The sequence below is a fragment of the Populus euphratica genome, unplaced genomic scaffold, assembly GCF_000495115.2.
Source record: "Populus euphratica unplaced genomic scaffold, PopEup_1.0 scaffold111.1, whole genome shotgun sequence".
Classification (NCBI taxonomy): domain Eukaryota; kingdom Viridiplantae; phylum Streptophyta; class Magnoliopsida; order Malpighiales; family Salicaceae; genus Populus; species Populus euphratica.
Window position 1 is genome coordinate 790,669 of NW_011499877.1, and position 18,431 is coordinate 809,099.

The window sequence follows — 18,431 nt, forward strand, 5'->3', positions numbered from 1 at the left end:
AATTTTATTAAATTTTTATAACCTAATTAGATGAAATTAAATAAAATTATAATAAAAAATAATGAATTAAAAGAGAGATGATAGAATTTGAAAGAATACATGATTACCACCAAACTTGTGGTAATTTCATTTTCACATGAAAAATTATTTTATTCATTTTCAATCTTTGGGATAGGAAAAAGAGAGAGAAATTTACTAGAAATAACAAAAGAAGTAAAAAGTTGTATGTTGTCATCATTTTGGGAGCTAAAATTAAGAGTGTTGATGGATATTATTGGGTCGGGTTTAGATCCACAATTGAATTCATCTTAATTTTTAATATTTTACAAATTATAAACTTGATTCATTTAATTTTCTTGGACCTAAGCAAGTTAAATATATCATGTTATACTAATATTACATGTTCTGTGAATTAGGCTTATATTTCTAATTTTTATGAGTTGGACTTAAGTAAAACTAAGATTTGGGCTCCATGAATTAGCTCAAAACTTATTATAAGCTATAACAAAAGATTTAAGCTTCATGTATAAACTAAATGAATAATCAATTGTAAAAACATAAAAAAAAAACATATAACAACAAATTAATTTGTAATATCCACATTATTGATGGGCTGTATAAGGTATATGAGTTAGGTTGAGTTGATTGAATTTTAAAAATCTTGTCATGTCACTTGACCTATGATATTATTTAAAGGTGTTCAAAAAAACTGACCAATCAATTAAATTGTTAAAACCATAGGAAAAAAAAAACAATCAAAAACACCAAACTAAGAAAAAATAAAATTGATCAAACTAATTTAAAAATTAAAAAAATTCACTCGATCTAGTTCGGTTTTGATTTTAGAAGTTAAAATTGAGTAACCAAATTGAACCCAATGTACCTTAAAGGTTTAAACCCATTTAAAAAGGGGAGAGGTATAAATAGAAAGGTAATCTAACCTAAGTTCGCTAACTCTAAAAAATTCCCCACTTTCCCAGTAAAAAAGTAGTCATATCGTTCCATGTCTCTCTTTGGTTGCCATCTCCCCTCCTTTTGATTTAGGTGTTTAGTTTTCGTTTCAGTTCTTAAATATATTTTGTTTTTATTTTAAAATTATTGCTTTTATTTATTGTCCTTCATCATTTAAAGTGTATAATCTACACAAAAAAAACCACGGTGAGCCAGTGTATAATCCACTCAATTTTTCTTGTATAGTTGTTTGAAGTGGACGACACTTTTTATATTAAAATTATAAGTATTCTCCCTCATTTATCTACACTAATCATGACTGCATTTTTTAAAAGGTTGATGCACTTGCTACATACCACTACCACTAGTAGTTTTTTGGCAACTTGTATAATTTTCTTGATTGATATATTTGTATTTGCATACTCTAGCGGGGACCTTGAAAGAATATAGTAAATAATTTGTTTGATAAATTTTCTTCTTTTCACCTTTTTTTTGTGTGCTGGTTGTTGTGATTAAATTTTCTGGTTTTAACCTAAAAAAACTAATCTTGACTGAACTAAACCAGTTCGATTTGAACTGGTTTTTGGTTTCATCCATTTTCTTAGGAAATTTCATTTCTCGATTTAGTTAGGATTTTCAGCCTAACTCGATCTAAACTGAGCCGTGAACACCTCTAATATCCATTTCTTAGGTGTTTTTGACCCACTATCATTTTTAATATTCACATTATCTAACTTTGACGGGTTAGGTCGAGTTAAATAATACAAATATTATAGATGGACCATTTTTGTTTAATATCGATAACTAAAATAACCAATCTTTGTGTCAAATAGTTTGTTTCATGAGAGGAGTTTCATGGTTGTGTTTTTAGCCTTCTTGTTGTTGAAAAAAAAAATAGATTAAAGTCTTTAGATTTTTTAGATTTGGTTGATTTTCTTTTGTTTTTTTTTAAAGTGATCTTGGGGTTCGTAGGTAGTTTAAAACGAATTTTATGGTGGTTTTAAAGCTTTTCTAGTACAAAATGACTTTAAAATTAAGTTTTTAGAATCTAAAAGCTTCTACCATGATTTTAAAGTCATCGAGAGTGACCGAAAAATATTAGTGCAAGCGACATGTTGCGTGCCACAACAGACAACCTGTCACTTAAATTAGTTTTATATATATATATATATATATATATATATATATAAATCTAGATGACACATTGTTGTTTGGTTCTGATGGGAGAAAAAAAAAAAAGCAAGTGCAGACTTGAGCTTTCAAATTCAAAAGCGGTTGGGCTTTTGTATTTAGGTCAAACATGTGGGCTTGACCCACTAATGTTTTGCTTTTATTTTTTATTTTTATTTTTTTATATTTTAATTAATATCCTCCTTTTTATTTATTTTTACTTTGCATTAGTTTTATTATTTAAATTTTCAATAATATCCTCTCCTCTCCTCTCATCTCTCTGTTTTATTTTTTTTTAATTATTTAGCTCACCTTTGTTGTTTTTTCAATTATTTGTTAATTTTACAATCTTTCAAATTGAATGTGGTCATTTGTCTTGAAATTTATTCTTTTAATATTTTATATAAATAAATGATATTTAATGTTTTCATATGAATTAATTTTATATGCTTTTTCAAACAAAAAAATTAACCTTTAAAATAAAATAATTTAACTAGCTTGTAATTCTAGTAAAAAAATACCACTAGTTATTATATTATACTCTATATTAGAAAAGATGAGCCTTTCATTGTAGATTCGCATAATAAAATGTTGATTTTACTTCTTGGTGGGCAAAGTAACATATTTTAAATTTATAGGTATGATGGTATTTTTAATGGGACATATTGATCATTACTTGAAAGGAAGAGGTTAAACATTATTTTTGCATTTTCTTTGTAGTGTGATTACTTAATTACCTTTGGTAGACCAAAAAAATAACTTGGTTTAAACGGCTTTTTAGTCTTTAACTTGATTTATGGATAAATAAATTACTTCATTACCCTTAAAAATTAAAGTCAATTATCTCTAACTTGGCGACTCTTTTATCATTTAGATGTGGTCATTTGGTAGTTGTTGAGTATTATTAGGGGTAGTTGGGTAATTTAGTAAATAAAAAATAGAATTCAGTGAATAGTGTCAACTACCTTTAAACAACTTGTGCGGTGCCATCCGGTAACTAAAATTGTGATTCCAATATAGCTTCTAAAGCATCTCAATGTCTCCTTCACGGATCAATGGTGCATGTAGAATTACGATGATTGGTATTGTACATGTAACATTTTGTTGTTTCTCTTTTTTCCTCTCTCATACTTGATTTTCATGCTGGAATTAAAAAAAATCAAATTAGCTCCTAAAATTTGTTGTACTAAAGATTTCATCTATATTCTCTTTATTACAATTTTTTAAATTTAGAATATTTTATAAAATTAAGGGGTTTTCTCAATTTTATCTTTATTCTCTTTATTGAAAATTTTTTATATTTAGAATAGTTTATTAAATTAAGAATTGTTTTTAATCTCTTCCCCAATTAATATTTTCATATATAAAATTTGGTTTTTATTTTTTTAATTACTATTTTTAGATGATTTTTGTTTTTACAATTTCATCATTCTTTAGTTTTTTTCCTGTCAAATCTAGTCCTTTTTTGTATTATCATATTTTTTTACCTTGCAAGATTTTTTAGATTAATTTTTTTATTTCATCCTCCAATACTTAATTAGTCAGATATTTAGCTTTTCAATTGTGTCTAGATTTAAATTTAATGGTTTGTGGATTTAAGACATTAACCTTGGTTTACAAAGTTGACACAAATTTCTTTAAGCTTTTTTTTTTTTCATCCTCAAGCTTTTTTTATTTTTTTAATTTATTTTCTATGGTATTGTTTAGTTGTTTTGAAAATAACACAGATTACTTTGACTCTTTTTTATATATATATATCTTTGTTGAAATTAGCTTTTTTTGAAAGGATTTTGTTTTTAAATTGATTAATTTCATCATCTAATATTTAATTTTTTAGGTGTTGAGTTCTTAAGTTGAGTTTAGATCAAGAATTTAATGGAATACAAGTTTAAGAGTTTAAGCTAGGTTTACAAAATTTAATCGGGCTTACTTGTTTTCTTTTTTTAAAAAACTTTTTTTTTTCATATTTCATCTTTTAACATTTATTTTTTATTATTTTTTTATAGAATTTATTTTTCTTTTAAAATAACAAGGGCTACTTTGATTTTGTTTTGTTTTAAGTCTTTGTTAAATTTTGTTTTTTAAATGAAATTTTATTTTTTAATTAAATTAAATTTATTGATTTTATCCTCTAGCATTTAATTTAAAACAATAGTAAAATAAAAAATAGAATTCAGTGAATAGTGTCAGCTGCCTTTAAACAACTTGTGCGGCGCCATCCAGTAGCTAAAATTGTGATTCCAATGTAGCTTCTGAAGCATCTCGGTGTCTCCTTCACGGATCAATGGTGCATGTAGAACTACGATGATCGGTATGGTACATGTAACATTTTATTGTTTCTCCTTTTCCCTTTCTCATACTCGATTTTCATGCTGAAATTAAAAAAAATCAAATTGGCTCCTAAAATTTGTTGTACTCAAGATTTCATTCATATTGTCTTTATTACAATTTTTTAAATTTAGAATATTTTATAAAATTAAGGGGTTTTCTCAATTTTATCTTTATTCTCTTTATTGAAAATTTTTTATATTTAGAATTGTTTATTAAATTAAGAATTGTTTTTAATCTCATCCCCAATTAATATTTTCATATATAAAATTTAGTTTTTATTCTTTTAATTACTATTTTTAGATAATTATTTTTTTTTTACAATTTCATCATTCTTTAGTTTTTTTCCTGTCAAATCTAGTCCTTTTTTGTATTATCGTATTTTTTTACCTTGCAAGATTTTTTAGAATAATTTTTTTATTTCATCCTCCAATACTTAATTAGTCAGATATTTAGTTTCTTGGTTGAGTCTAGGTCTAAATTTAATGGTTTGTGGATTTAAGACATTAACCCTGGTTTACAAAGTTGACATAAATTTCTTTAAGCTTTTTTTTTTTTCCATCCTCAAGCTTTTTGTTATTTTTTTAATTCATTTTCTATGGTATTGTTTAGTTGTTTCGAAAATAACACAGGTTAATTTGGCTCTTTTTTTTTTTAATCTTTGTTGAAATTAGCTTTTTTGAAAGGATTTTGTTTTTAAATTGATAATTTTATCTTTCAATATTTAATATTTTAGGTGTTGAGCTCTTGAGTTGAGTCCAGATCAAGAATTTAATGGAATACAAGTTTAAGAGTTTAAGCTAGGTTTACAAAATTTAGTTGGGCTTAGTTGTTTTTTTTCTTTTTAAGCTCTTTTTTTTTCATGTTTCATCCTCTAACATTTATTTTTTACTCTTTTTTTATAGGATTTACTTTTCTTTTAAAATAACAAGGGCTAAGGGCTACTTGATTTTATTTTGTTTTAAGTTTTTGTTAAATTTTGTTTTTTAAATGAAATTTTATTTTTTGATTAAATTAAATTTATTGATATTATCTTCTAGCATTTGATTTAAAACAATACTAAAATAAATTTTTTAAAATTAAAATTTTTTATTTTTTATTTTTTTATAGAGTTTTTCTGATATTATATATAAGGTTCCTTAGTATAAAAAATTCACCATGGCCTATCCGTTTAATTTTGAAGTATTGTATCTCAGTGGAATGCCACGTCACGAGATATGACTCATGGTGAATTCTTTTGTGCGAACATGGAACACATGTCCTTGGACCACATGAGGATAACTTAGGTTGGATTTTGCTCCGTGTTTTCTATGGCAATTCTTTAATAATAATAATAATAATTTAGAATTCATGAAAATGTTGCTAAAAAAAAGATTCAGAATTGATGTTGGTTTAAAAAAAAAAATACCAAGGGAAATGAAGGAGACAGATATAATGCTTATTAAGGGAATGATTATTTTTATGTTTTAAAAATATTTTAAAAAAATTTAAATTTTTTTATTTTTTATTTTAAATTAATATATTTCTAGCATTTTAAAATTATTTTAATGTCATGATAATAAAAATAATTTTTAAAAATAAAAAAATATTATTAATATATATTTTAATATAAAAAATTAGTTTAAAAATAACCATAACTATATTTTAAAATAAATTCTAATAAAAAGTACAGTACTTTGTTTATTACAAAAATAAAAATAATTTCAAATACTTTCATGGAGATACGAAGAATCATTGAAAGAAAGATTCTAGACAGCTACGTCGCATCTGCTTGACCACACCACTAAACGCAACAACTCTTGATCAGTGACTACAGTGAACTCTCTCTCTACTCGCTTACAGAGAGAAAGAAGGATGGGAGTAAAGTCTGTCTTGTTAAATTTGCTGCCATTTGCAGCCATGGTGATGGTGGAATGCCTTGATGTTGGTTTGACCACACTGAGCAAAGCAGCCATGTCCAAAGGGATGAGCCAATTTGTCTTTGTTGTTTACTCTAATGCTCTTGCCACTCTTATCCTGTTACCTTCTTTAATCTTCTACAGGTATATCTACTAATGCCCTTGACTTTCATCAGCAAAACCCCTAATCACATCTATCTTTAATCATTGATGTTACTAATGCCCTTGACTTTCATCAGCAAATCACATCTATCTTTAATCATTGATATTGCTATTGAATTTTCGACCTTGCTTTTCTTTTTCTGGGCAGAACAAAGAGACCACCAGTCACCTTCTCCCTCCTCTGCAAGTTCTTCCTCCTTAGCCTTGTGGGGTAATGTCATATCATCCATGAAAGTGCTTCTTTTAAATGATTTTGAAAGTGGGTTTGCTTTTTATTGGCTGGAACTTCTTCATTGTGTTTTGTGTTTTGATTTTGTAGGATTACTTTGATGCAGAATTGTGTGTTCACTGGCGTAAGCTACAGTTCTCCTACCCTTGCTTCTGCTATGGGCCAGCTAATCCCTGCCTTCACTTTCTTGCTTGCCGTTATCTTCAGGTTTCTCTCCTCTCTTTTTCACTGTTCAAAAAGCAGGCGGTGGGAATTAAGTGGAAATCTTGCGCTTCTACGACTCAAACAAAGAAAATCACTGAGTCGATACTAAAACAAATTTCCAGTTACGAAGTTTGTAGACATTTACAAGCGATGAAATGCAAAATTGAGTCGGGATGTTCCCTCTCTACAATATGTTGTTGAATTGTGGGTAGTAAACTCATGAAGTAAGCATATTGTTGTAAGACAAGTGGATGTTTCCCTTACAAATTTTAGCCCTTCAAATTCAGGATGGAAAAGCTACATTGGAGAAGCTCAAGAAGTCGGATCAAAATCATGGGCACACTGGTATCAGTTTCAGGAGCTTTGACTATAACCTTGTACAAGGGCCCTGCAATAGGTGCCATAACTACACAATCAAATCCTGAACCAATCCCTTCCATCATGTCAACAACAAATTCTTGGATCATCGGAGGCCTCTTCCTTGTAACTGCTGATTTATGCATTTCAATATTTACTACTCTTCAGGTAATAGGCTCAAAATGTGTGGTTGCTGTTCATATTAATTGCGTTTGCTGAAATTTAAATGCTTTTTCGTCGAGTTATACTTGAAGGCAGCAATTTTAAAAGAGTACCCTTCAGAGATGGCCATGGTCTCCTTCCTCTGCCTCTTTGGGACGATTCAAAGTTCAATAGTTTCCTTGATTGCAGAGCGGAATCCAAATGCTTGGAAACTGAGGCCTGATATTGAGCTCATCTCCATCATCTATTCAGTAAGCACATAAGAAAACATTTGGCAACAGTTTTTCTTACAGCCCTCTAATAAGAAGCTCTTTTAGGCTGTGGTTGGCAGTGTGGTGACGTTTGGTGTAACAGCATGGTGCATACACAAGAAGGGGCCTGTTTTTGTGGCCATTTTTAAACCTGTGGGGATTGCTACTGCTGCGTTTCTCGGTGTTATCTTTCTTGGCGACACACTTCATGTTGGAAGGTAACAGTCTCGTCTAGTTTACATCAGACACTTCCTTTGCTTCATGCTAGTTCTTCAGACAGGTAAAGAGAACTACGTCTATAACTAGTTGGTGTTCTTCTGCAGTATTGTTGGAGCAATTATAATTGTTGCCGGTTTCTATGGAGTGATTTGGGCACAATCCAAAGAGGACGAACATAGCAAAGTAAACGGACCCAGAAACCTACAATCACTGTCACAGAAGACTCCTCTCTTGGAGAGCCGTATGAACGCCTAAACCAATGTGAGTAGTTGCAATACCTGTGTAGCTTGTGGACAAAACTGTGTAGGCATTTTTCAAGTTTCTACATTTTCTTCGTCGAATAATATTCCGTCAAGTGACCGTATTCTAATTCAGCACAATCAAGTATAGTACATAGTTTTACTTATCCTTTTTTAGTACAAAGTGTAATTCCATCAGTTTATTTGGTCTTCATATGAAAAAAGGGCATCAACCGATACGTTTGTGATGTGCTAACCATCTGTTGGGTGCATTCTGGCCATGCATTCTTGCAGTTCTTTTTTCTGTGAGAATTGATACGAGCAAGGAGCAAAAATATAGAAAAACGAGTCCACATCTAAAATACAGAATTGTCGTCCCGCACCTTGTTGTGGTCTTTATTATTTGGCACCTAGAACTGGAGAGCATCCAGTGATTGCTATTCACAATGAGATGCTGGGAGAAACTAGCTATCCAATGGGTTATCAGCATTAAAACAACTCATGTAAAATGGTAGATGCATCAAAGGCACCATCCCTAACCTAGTACAGCCCACCTTTGAATTGCCGAAACAAGAACTTTATGTTCGAGTTGAAGCACAGAGGGAGAGTTTGGAATTTTTCTAATAGGGGATCAAAGTAGTTTTCCTTGGAGATGGAAAATTCACTCGCACGGTATTATCAATTTGCAAATTCTCAATATATAGGAATTTTAACATTCATAAGTTAAAAACTCTTTGCTGATAGTACAGCAACAGAAAAACAATGAAACGAAACAGACCCTGATAGATTCTCCAAAACTTGTATCAGGTAAAGGAAAGAACACAGCTGCCAATAATAGACACTGCAAGTTTTCCTCATTATGCTAGCTAAAAAGACTCAACCCTCAACACCATATAGGAAAGTTGCATCTAAGAAAGTAAAAACTAACAAGTCCACCCTCAATTTTATAAATTATCCCCCACCACAACCACAACCCCAACCCACCCCATCTTGATGAAGGTAAAGAAAGGGGAGTAGCTTGGCCCTAACAAGAATATCGCAATGTACCTAGACTAAGACCCAAATTCATGGCTTAAGATCATCAGAAATTGCAGAAGGTATGCAGTGTGTAGTAAGAATATCTACAGTAGCTTCCTTAGCGGTCTTCATCCGGAGAACAACTATCTGCACCAAAGCACAGGAAAAAATATCAGCACCAGACACCCACAGACAGAGAACTAGTAAATATAGCAGGAATGCAAATGCTTGAAGAGCATGCAAACACACACACAGTCAAACACCCTTTGAGAGAGAGAGATAGAGAGGACCTGGTCATATTCTAGATCAAATTTCAGAAACTCATCGTCACAATTCTCGACCATGCTAGCCAAGCTCTTCAAATTCTTCACTGGCTTACCATTGAAAGCAAGAACCTGCATAGGTATAGAATAAATTACATGAAACGAGAGGTAGTTCACCAAAAAAATAGGTGAAATCATAGACAGGCTGTACCAACTCAATGACAGAAATAAAAAACACCGGTTACATGACTGCCATTCCTCACCTGAGTGTTAACGATGTCCTCATACCCAATATTAATGTCAGCCACAAGCACCTGCCAGAAATTTTCCAGGAAAAAAAAGAGTTAAAAGTGCAATGTCGGAAATTTTCCAGGAAAAAAAAGAGTTAAAGTGCAATGTCAGCAGAGTAGAATAGCAGTCATATGAACTGACATGTGTGCGGGTGTGAGAGAGACCTGAGAAACCACAACCAGCTGTTCATCTGGGGATTGTGGCATTGAATGCAAAAGTTTGTCCAAAAGTTTGACAGGAGCTTCAAATTCATATTCTTTGCCATACTGCACAATTATGCAAAAAAGAACAGGGGTGATGTAAAATCAGTTAACCATGAAAGTACATATGATGTTAAGTATTGCATTAAACTGAGTGTGTGTGTGTGAGAGAGAGAGAGAGAGAGAGAGTTGGCATTAAACTGAAGCTGCAAATGGCAAGGCGTGAAAGATTGAATAAATAAATGAGGCTAATATAAATGTAATTATTTTGCTCTTCAATGTCCATAAAATTAAGTTCAGAATATGGCAAAGACATAGGCATGGAGAATGATGTTGGAATAGGTAAACACGCAAATGCAAGCTACAGAAATAAAGGTTCGGTGAGTGAAACTAGATACTTTTGTTGAAAACAATAAACAGGAATCTGTATACTGCAACCCTCAGAACAAGCTATAAGAACAATGGCTAGCAAAAGGTAGAAGCATTACTACAACAGTAATCCATTCTAATTACAATTAATGTTTTCAATCCCAGGTTACAATGGAAAGTTACAAAAGGAAAGCAGAACCAAAAGACAAATCCAGGAAAGTATGATGGAACTCACCAGTGACCTGATTAGATGAAAATCCATTACACTAAGTCCTGGGTTTGGGGATTCAGTTACACATTAGCACAAGTTCATTAGGTGAACAGGTTTAGTAAGTCTAGAGCTCAGCTTCAATAACAGGGTGATGCCCAAAGTTTTAGTACTATTAAAATTGAGTCCTTGTACTTCTAAAATCCTGTCTCTAATGTTTTAGGATGTGGTGCAAGTTTAATATCCTATCATCCCAAGTTCCAAGAGCCAACAAGAACCATGGTGTTGGTTGATAGAAATAAGTTAATAAGTTAATACACCTACTGACAAGAATGGGCAAAGACTCAATGACAATAATACAAATTAGATTATGCAGTGCTACATAAACCATAACCTCTGAGTTAAAGCATTTGCACCAACAAATACATGAAAACTTGCACAAAAGAACGAGAAGAAAGTTTAATGGGCCTTGTCCCTAGCACATAAAGCATACAACACGCAGAAGTACCATAGTCAAGAAATAAAATCAATATAGCACAGCCATAGCGTCATGTACAAAAAGAATCAATCACTCGCTTCACTGAGCACCAATTAAAAATGGAAGCATTTAAGATTTCATCACAATAATTTAACTAACTAATAATAGGAGAAGTCATTGGGAATATCAAGAAAAAGTATAGGAAAAAAGGAAAAGGAAAAGTGAAATATGCACCTCAGAACGAAGATAAGGAACAGAAACTGTCGTGAATACAAATCCTGCAATGATATAATAGGATGGAGGTTTTCCCTTCACATGTGGAGGAATTAGCCTTCTGTGAGTTGAGAGTTTGATGACAAATTCTAGAGTCTTAGAATTCCGAAAAACTTTGATTGCTGCATTATCCCCAGTATACTTTTGAGAGATAAGATAGCTGAAGCCAATGCGCTCACCATGCCGAAAGGGAACTGAAATGTCAATAAATGGGGGTGAAATTTCATGCCAAAGAGAATGCTGCATGAATCACCTTTGTATACTACCAGTTCCTAACAAAGCTTCAGGTGTCTGTTCTGAGCATAAGAACTTGTACACGAACCTGTTCCATCATTAGCAATATCTACCCCATCAAAGCTGAGAATAATGTCTGATGGCTGCAAGACTTCAGATTCTAGAGCAGTGGGATCAACTCTTCTGATACGAACACCCTTCTGATCAGGTTTCATACCCATTGCCATACGCAAATCTGGATTTTCCATCTTCTGCCATTCAATCCCAAGAAATGGAAATCCTAGCATGTAAGGGATGATCATCAACTTTAACCAGGATCAGTAAGCAATGTGACACTACTAAAATATACACAAAGCAACTTAATTACACAGCATATATAAATTTGTATACAAAGCCAGGACCAAATATGTCACAACAGTTAACCTGTGTATGCTCCATTCTTCTCATAATCTTGGATGAAGTGCTTGATGACCGGTGTTGGTATAACATACCCTATATTCTCAGCATCTTCATGTTTAAGGGACTGAAATGCAATGCCCACACATTGACCTTTATCATTAAAGGCAGGTCCTCCAGAATTTCCTGAGTTTATAGCAGCATCTATCTACAAATGAAACCATGAGAAAGGTGTGTAAGGGCAGTAGTTCAATAATTACAAAAAAACAAAATGCAAGAGTTTCAACAATGTTACTTGCAAACCCAAAAGCTCTGTGGATCCATGGACATAAGATAGGATCTCTATCCGTGATACAACACCACTTGTCACAGAAATTGTGTCCCCTCCGATTGGGTAACCAACAACAGTGACAGCATCTTGAAGAGCAGGCAATTCTCCAAACTCAACAGGTGATACCCCTTCCCAGAACTCATCATCATTGACTGTTAGCAAGGCTGCAAATCACAAAAGGAAATTTTGCATTGAGCAAAATGTTTTATCCTATGCATTCAGCAAGGTATATAAACTTAATCAACCTTGTTCCGTCATAAGAGAACTACAAATCTAATTAACATGACCTGCTAGATCTACTTCTACAATTTTCTTATCATCACACCCATTCCCTTACCACAGGAAAGCTTGACTACTTGTGGGATCATCTCTTGTCCTAACATATAATTACCTAAATCCCTAATTGCCTCCAACGAAACTTGTACGAACTTTCCTCGCGCATCACAGTCACTGTTTCACATCTAAACAGAAATTGAATAATTACACCATTCCAAAAAAAAAATGCACATACAAGTTATCCTTGCCTATAAAAGCTGACATTTTGCATTCGATGCAAGAACGTAAGATGCAAAAAAAACCCAACTCATCAAACAGAAAAAAAGTTTAGAATCAACAAAACTAAAAATTGATCAAGTGCATATATTCCTCGAAAATATGCCCTAATCACACTAAGATACTTGCTTTCTTCAATGTGCATTACAAACCACTTTTAACACAGGATATAGTAAACAGCATGAGCCTAATGACAAGAATATTTACTTATACAACATGAAAAGCTTGAATCTTTACCAATATCACATTCAGTTCCAATAGCAAGAACAGTAGCCAAATACTTAGTATCAGAACCACGCTTCTTAAGCTTAACCTGTGTATAATGCTCCACAGAATGCGCATTAGTCAAAACCCTCCTCCCTCGAATAACAAACCCACTACTACTCGAACTATACTGCCTCTTCCTCTGCCACGGAAGCGAGAAATTCGGCTCCGTATGCACACAAAACACCTTTACCACCGCATCCATCGCCGGCAACACCCTCGCCACGCCTTCCACCGGTGTGGCGACCCCAATTTCCCCATTAGTTAATGGCGGGGGCTTCTCTGGTGAGTGCTTTGGTCGCTTCTTAGGGCGGCCGCGGCGGTTTTCGGGGTGATTGGCGCTGGTTGGGGTGGTGGAATTCACAATTTCGACATTGTTGACGGAGAAAACTTCGTCGTTTAAGGTGGGTGTCGTGGGATCTAGGGTTGTTTGGGTTTTAGATTTGCGGCCTCGTTTCTTCCGTTTTCCATCACTGCCCATTGAGAAATGGTTCAAGAGTTTTAGGGTTTTTTTTTTTTTTTTAGGTTAGATTCTGTAGAAGTATGATTGAGTCTCAGTTTAATGATCTGATAATTGTGATGTTGAACAGGGCCAATGGAGAGGGGAAGCTATAGTGAATTTATACTTTTTAAAATACTATTTTGAAAAAATTAGTCTAATTATTTTCTTCACTTATTAAGTTATCACTACAATATTGTTATTTTAATTAACGAATAAAAAGTTTTTATATTAAATATTATAATTTTACCACCATCTTTTGGCGAATAGAATTTCAATTGAGAATCGTAATTTCGACTCCAATGCCTTTGTGGCTCCCAAAGAAGCCTTTGAAAAAAAAAGCAATAATCTCATTATCATTCCTGTTAATAACATTAGACCTTAAACTCCCAAGCTCCAGACAAGCTTTCAAATGAAACCCAGAAGCTTTATCCCAGACTTTTTCTCCTTTATAACATATAAGCATGGTGTAGGTTGGGTGAAGGCCATGAGATTGAGGAAGGGGTTTGTAATGGATATCGATTGGCAGGTGAGATTTTTATCTTTTTTTTTTCTTGATCTCTTTTGCTTTTGAAGTGTGGATTTTTATGTGATTCTATTGCTCTATCTTTGCAAGGTTTTTAGCTCTTATCCCTAAATCTCTTAACTTCATTGCTTTGAAGTGGTTTCCAAAGAAGGTTAATTCATCTTTTTATGCTTTTATTTATCTTCCCTCTTCTTTTTTTCCCTTGCCATGATGTTTCTTATGTGAAAATTTTGTTCCCATCCTTGGATTTTTCTAAAAGAGAAGGGCTAAAGAGGCATTATCCTCCACTTGAGAAGCGTTTATTTTACTTGGTGCTACCTCTAGAAGATTATAGATTGCTCGTAAATGGCCAACTAGCAGGGATTGTGTATGGAGAAGCAATGTGAATCATACACGTCTTATTGAAGTCAAAGGAGGACAAATTGGGTGCATGAGAAAGATTAGCTATAATGGTTCCCTGGTGGTGGCACTCATTTCAAGCATGGAGCAGCTGATGAACTTAAGTTTCTTATATCACTTATTCACTTTTGAACTGGTTAGTTTATCATTTAATACAGTGGCAATGATACCAGTAATTGATGATGTTTCCAAAACTCAAGCACTATAATGTTTCATCTCTAATGATACAGGTTAGGAAATATGGTAACTAATGATACATGTGATCCATGTTCAGCTGGGGTTGTTCAAGTTCTGGATGTTAGCTATGGTTTTGCTAGCTCATCTTATCTTTTTCCTTTGGATATACAAACAATGTTTTTTGCTCCCAAAGATGGCCATAAAAATTAGATTCAATTTGCTTTATAACAAGGAATCAGTGCCATGACTTCTGTCCTTGCCACAAATCAACATCATACCCCTCTGGCTCTTTTGAGAATGTTCATTGTTCGAGGTGTGTTTGCTTGGGTGTTCTATTCTAGATTTGGAGCAATCTATAGGTGTTAACCTAGCTTTCCATTCCTTACTTCTTTCATATGATTTCTTTGAGATTGCATTTTTTTCAGCACCAAGCTTCAAACCATCTTCATCTCTAATTACTTTAAGAGTCAACCCAATATCCTCCAGTTCAGGTCAAGTAGCTCCATGGTAAATTTCAAGGGTTTGTTTTTTTTTTTATTAAAACAATCATTTTTTTTAGGTTTTTAGCCATTTTAACTTCATTGATTGTTGGTTGACATGGCTTATGTATTTTTAAATGGTTATTTGGGTTTAATTGGTTCTTTTACTTTCTTGAATTTTATGTGGCCAGGGAATTGTTGCTTTGTTTACAAGAAGACATTATTAGATCTTTTTTTGGGCTACAAGAAGAGACCAAATTATGGTAAATTTACAAGACTAAAAGGAGAAACTAGATTACCGTCGCTGTGTTGCTGTCATCGCATATGCATCTTGGAGGGAGATGACAAAACCTGGTGCCTTGCTGTTATATATCCTATGATTAGTAGATGGTTAATTGCTTGCCATTTGAATTTACTTCTTTTGCTTACATCTTTAAGGGTTAAGTGAAGTTTCCTATACATTTTTATTATTTGAAGGCCTTCTGTTTTGGATTTTGGGGTAATATACAAGACATTTTGTACTAGGGGCTAAAGTTTTGGCTTCCATACTAATGTTTGTGATAGTTTCTGGTATTCTCATGGTTCTTTTCCTGAACATATCAGTTAGATTTTGTGAAACTATTTAGATGTTTGGTAAATGTTGTTATCGTTATGTTGTGTTTTTTACACAAATGGTTGATATCCATACCAAATTTGCTAGAGATAAGGAGATTCTAGAAAAGCTATAGAAAGAGTTTGATGTCTAAACCAAATATTTCTCTCATGTATTGACCATGCTTTGTTCCTTGGCAATATCATTGTCAACACCAACAACCTCCACCATTGCTAACTCTCTGACTGTCTTTCTCTTATTTGTTTTTAGAAAAAAGAAAGAGAATATTATCTCTAGCTATCAAAGCTTGTTGAATGAAAGCAAAGTCTCAATCTTCCTCAGACACAAAGGTAGAGAGAGACAAAGTGTGAAATGGAAGACAAAAATAACAGTAACCCCCATAAGGGGTTTCTTAAAAACCTAGCAAAATTCATGTTTTCTCTAGGTCCTCAACAGACACTATTGTTTTATGCAAACAGTTATTTGGGTTTCTTGAGCTTATTTGAGGAATGTTTTGTTCTTAGTGCAATATGGGTTCAATTATGTAGTTGATTGATTCTGTTAGAACTTTAGAGGGAAAAGAATTAAAAAAAAAATGGCTTTGCATAGAAAAATTTTCTATAGAAAGCACCTGATAGGCTTTTAGAGATCTCTAAAAGGGTTTGTGGTATGATTTAATTTTTTATTAATTTACAAATATTATGGTTAAAATTTGATGGGTTTTAGTTCATTTGTGATTTGAATTTCTTGCATTGATATTGGTTGGTAATCGATCCTGAAAGTCTCTTCTTTTATGATCATATCATGAGGACTTGGTTTTGCATTTGGTAAACCAGAAGGAAAAATGCAGAACACAGATTAGAGCTTTGATGTCTAAACCAATATTTCTCTCATGTCATGACCATTTTAGTTTTTTACCTTTTCTTTATGTACTTTGCAACAAGCCCTCCATGCTAACTTTCATAAAAAATAAAAAATAGATCATCTTATATCTCACAGTTAATTCATTCTTATTTAGTAAGGTCAACACCAACCATCGAATAATTTGCTTATATTTTGGCTAGCAATGTGCCATGTTGTTAAACAAAAATTTCAGATTTTATGCTCTAGCTAGGATTGAAGCTTTATGGCTTTGAAGTTGACCACGATTTCTTTTATGATTTAATGCTTTGAAACAACTCCAACGGATGATGTCTTATGTATATATGTATGTATATCCATACATTTTCCTTTCTGTTTGTATATAATATGCTTATTTCATCTTTATTATCTCTGCAACCAAAAATGTAGGATTCAACCTTTGTTGCGCACACTGTGGTTGCTTTATGTTTTGGGGGAAGAGAGAAAAAATGGTTGTTGACTCTTTTCACTGAGGATAAATTACAGGAAAAAAAAAAAGGAATTAGAATGGGGGAGAGATTGAGTCTGTTGATTAAGCATTTTCACCATTTCGCTTTGACCCTTAGATTTCTCATGTGTCTAGAGATTTGACATGGATTCGACATAAGAGGTGAGAAGGTTGACTGTTATTTTATGAGGAATTATCATAAAACATAAGATAATTTTATAAGGAATCATTTTAAGTCTTTTTTGTTTGTATTAAAAAAAGAAAGAAGAGATGTTCCACTGACAAGCTTTCTCGTGAGCTCTTTCTTATCAGCTCGAAATCAAGCAAGCTCAATGTTTCATATGCTAATTGGAACATTTTTTGTCTCTTATGTTTAAACCATTGCTTCTTGTTATCGCTCTTACATAAACAATTGCTTAGCTGCATAATCTAAAACTCATGTCACCATCTTGCTCCTCTGCCCGGGAATCAGCCTCCCAACTTCTTTTTAAAAAGAGCACATCAGCCATGTTATTCTTTAACATTTTCTATTTCCATTCTTAAATCATAAGATGTTGCCTAACTACTTTTTTTTGCTCCATGTAGTAGCATTAGGGAAGGACAATCGCTCCTCCCATCCAAGGAGGATCTAACAGAAGGGCATATTTTGCCATCGAGACTAGAAGAGGCAACACCTGCTGCAAAGTGCCAATGGACATTCCCACCATCCAGCACACATGTTATTTAACTTTTTTTAGTCTCCATCTGCACTTTATAAACCGTGATTTGCTGTTGTTTTCTGGCTCCTTTTCATGCTTAAGTAGGGCTTAGCTACTGTAAAATATGTGATAGTCCTGTTTAGAACAATTTTGCATTTCCATTCAAATCTTGCCATTTGCACCTGATAAACCTGATCATTTTTTTCTATAATGTGATTGCATGTTTAGTGCTAACATCCTTATTGACGTTACACAGTGCCAAAAAATTCCACAAGGCCACTTTCAAATTTTCTTTTGAGAAAATAATTATTGTTAACTCTTTTTCATGAGAATAAAATTAGCTGTGACCATTGTTTTACCCTGCATTTAAGTTAGCTTTGCATTTCGAGAAACAAGCATGGCTGTCCCATATTACTTTGTTTACTTTTAAAAAATAGAAATTGGTGATAAAAATATGTTGTGTAAAAACATGCATAGCCAGTTGCCTACAGCCTCACACCATGTTGGTTGCTTTCTTACATTATGCATTTTCATTGTTGTTTCATTCATTTTAATTTCAAGTCTGCATGCTATCATTACTCCTGCCAGTTTCTTTTCACTGCTGCAACAACCATGGTTGAGTTAGGACTTCTGTTTATGCATGTTGTCAACGTTATCTACACAGAGG

At 32.9% G+C, this 18,431-nt stretch overlaps 2 protein-coding genes and 1 long non-coding RNA gene across 9 annotated transcripts; 2 read left to right on the forward strand and 1 right to left on the reverse strand.

The window, feature by feature from the left end:
* The first annotated feature begins 6,206 nt into the window (after nt 1-6,206).
* On the forward strand, nt 6,207-8,449 carry LOC105128575 (WAT1-related protein At5g40240-like). The gene is given in 8 exon segments (XM_011030301.1): nt 6,207-6,491; nt 6,658-6,720; nt 6,829-6,945; nt 7,230-7,467; nt 7,554-7,712; nt 7,779-7,930; nt 8,036-8,150; nt 8,152-8,449. Coding segments are annotated over 8 exon segments (1,059 nt in total). The 5' UTR covers nt 6,207-6,303; the 3' UTR covers nt 8,179-8,449.
* A 496-nt stretch (nt 8,450-8,945) lies between these two features.
* Nucleotides 8,946-13,634, reverse strand: LOC105128574 (protease Do-like 9). The gene is made up of 9 exons (XM_011030300.1): nt 13,020-13,634; nt 12,195-12,394; nt 11,927-12,107; nt 11,592-11,783; nt 11,231-11,463; nt 9,906-10,007; nt 9,714-9,764; nt 9,478-9,582; nt 8,946-9,334 (listed from the first exon to the last, which is right to left on the reverse strand). The coding sequence occupies exons 1-9, from the start codon at nt 13,525-13,527 to the stop codon at nt 9,236-9,238; spliced, it is 1,671 nt and encodes a 556-aa protein (XP_011028602.1). The 5' UTR covers nt 13,528-13,634; the 3' UTR covers nt 8,946-9,235.
* Nucleotides 13,635-13,754: 120 nt separating this feature from the next.
* Nucleotides 13,755-17,947, forward strand: LOC105128573 (uncharacterized). Of its 7 annotated transcripts, none has more exons than XR_842888.1 (4): nt 13,755-14,074; nt 14,162-14,606; nt 14,701-15,154; nt 15,318-15,912. It is a non-coding gene; the product is annotated as an uncharacterized LOC105128573 (long non-coding RNA). The 7 variants fall into 7 exon arrangements; XR_842883.1 differs by adding an exon at nt 17,652-17,947 and having other exon boundaries at nt 13,756-14,074; nt 14,162-15,154; nt 15,318-15,480; XR_842884.1 differs by having other exon boundaries at nt 13,760-14,074; nt 14,162-14,960; nt 15,073-15,154.
* The last annotated feature ends 484 nt before the right edge of the window (nt 17,948-18,431 follow it).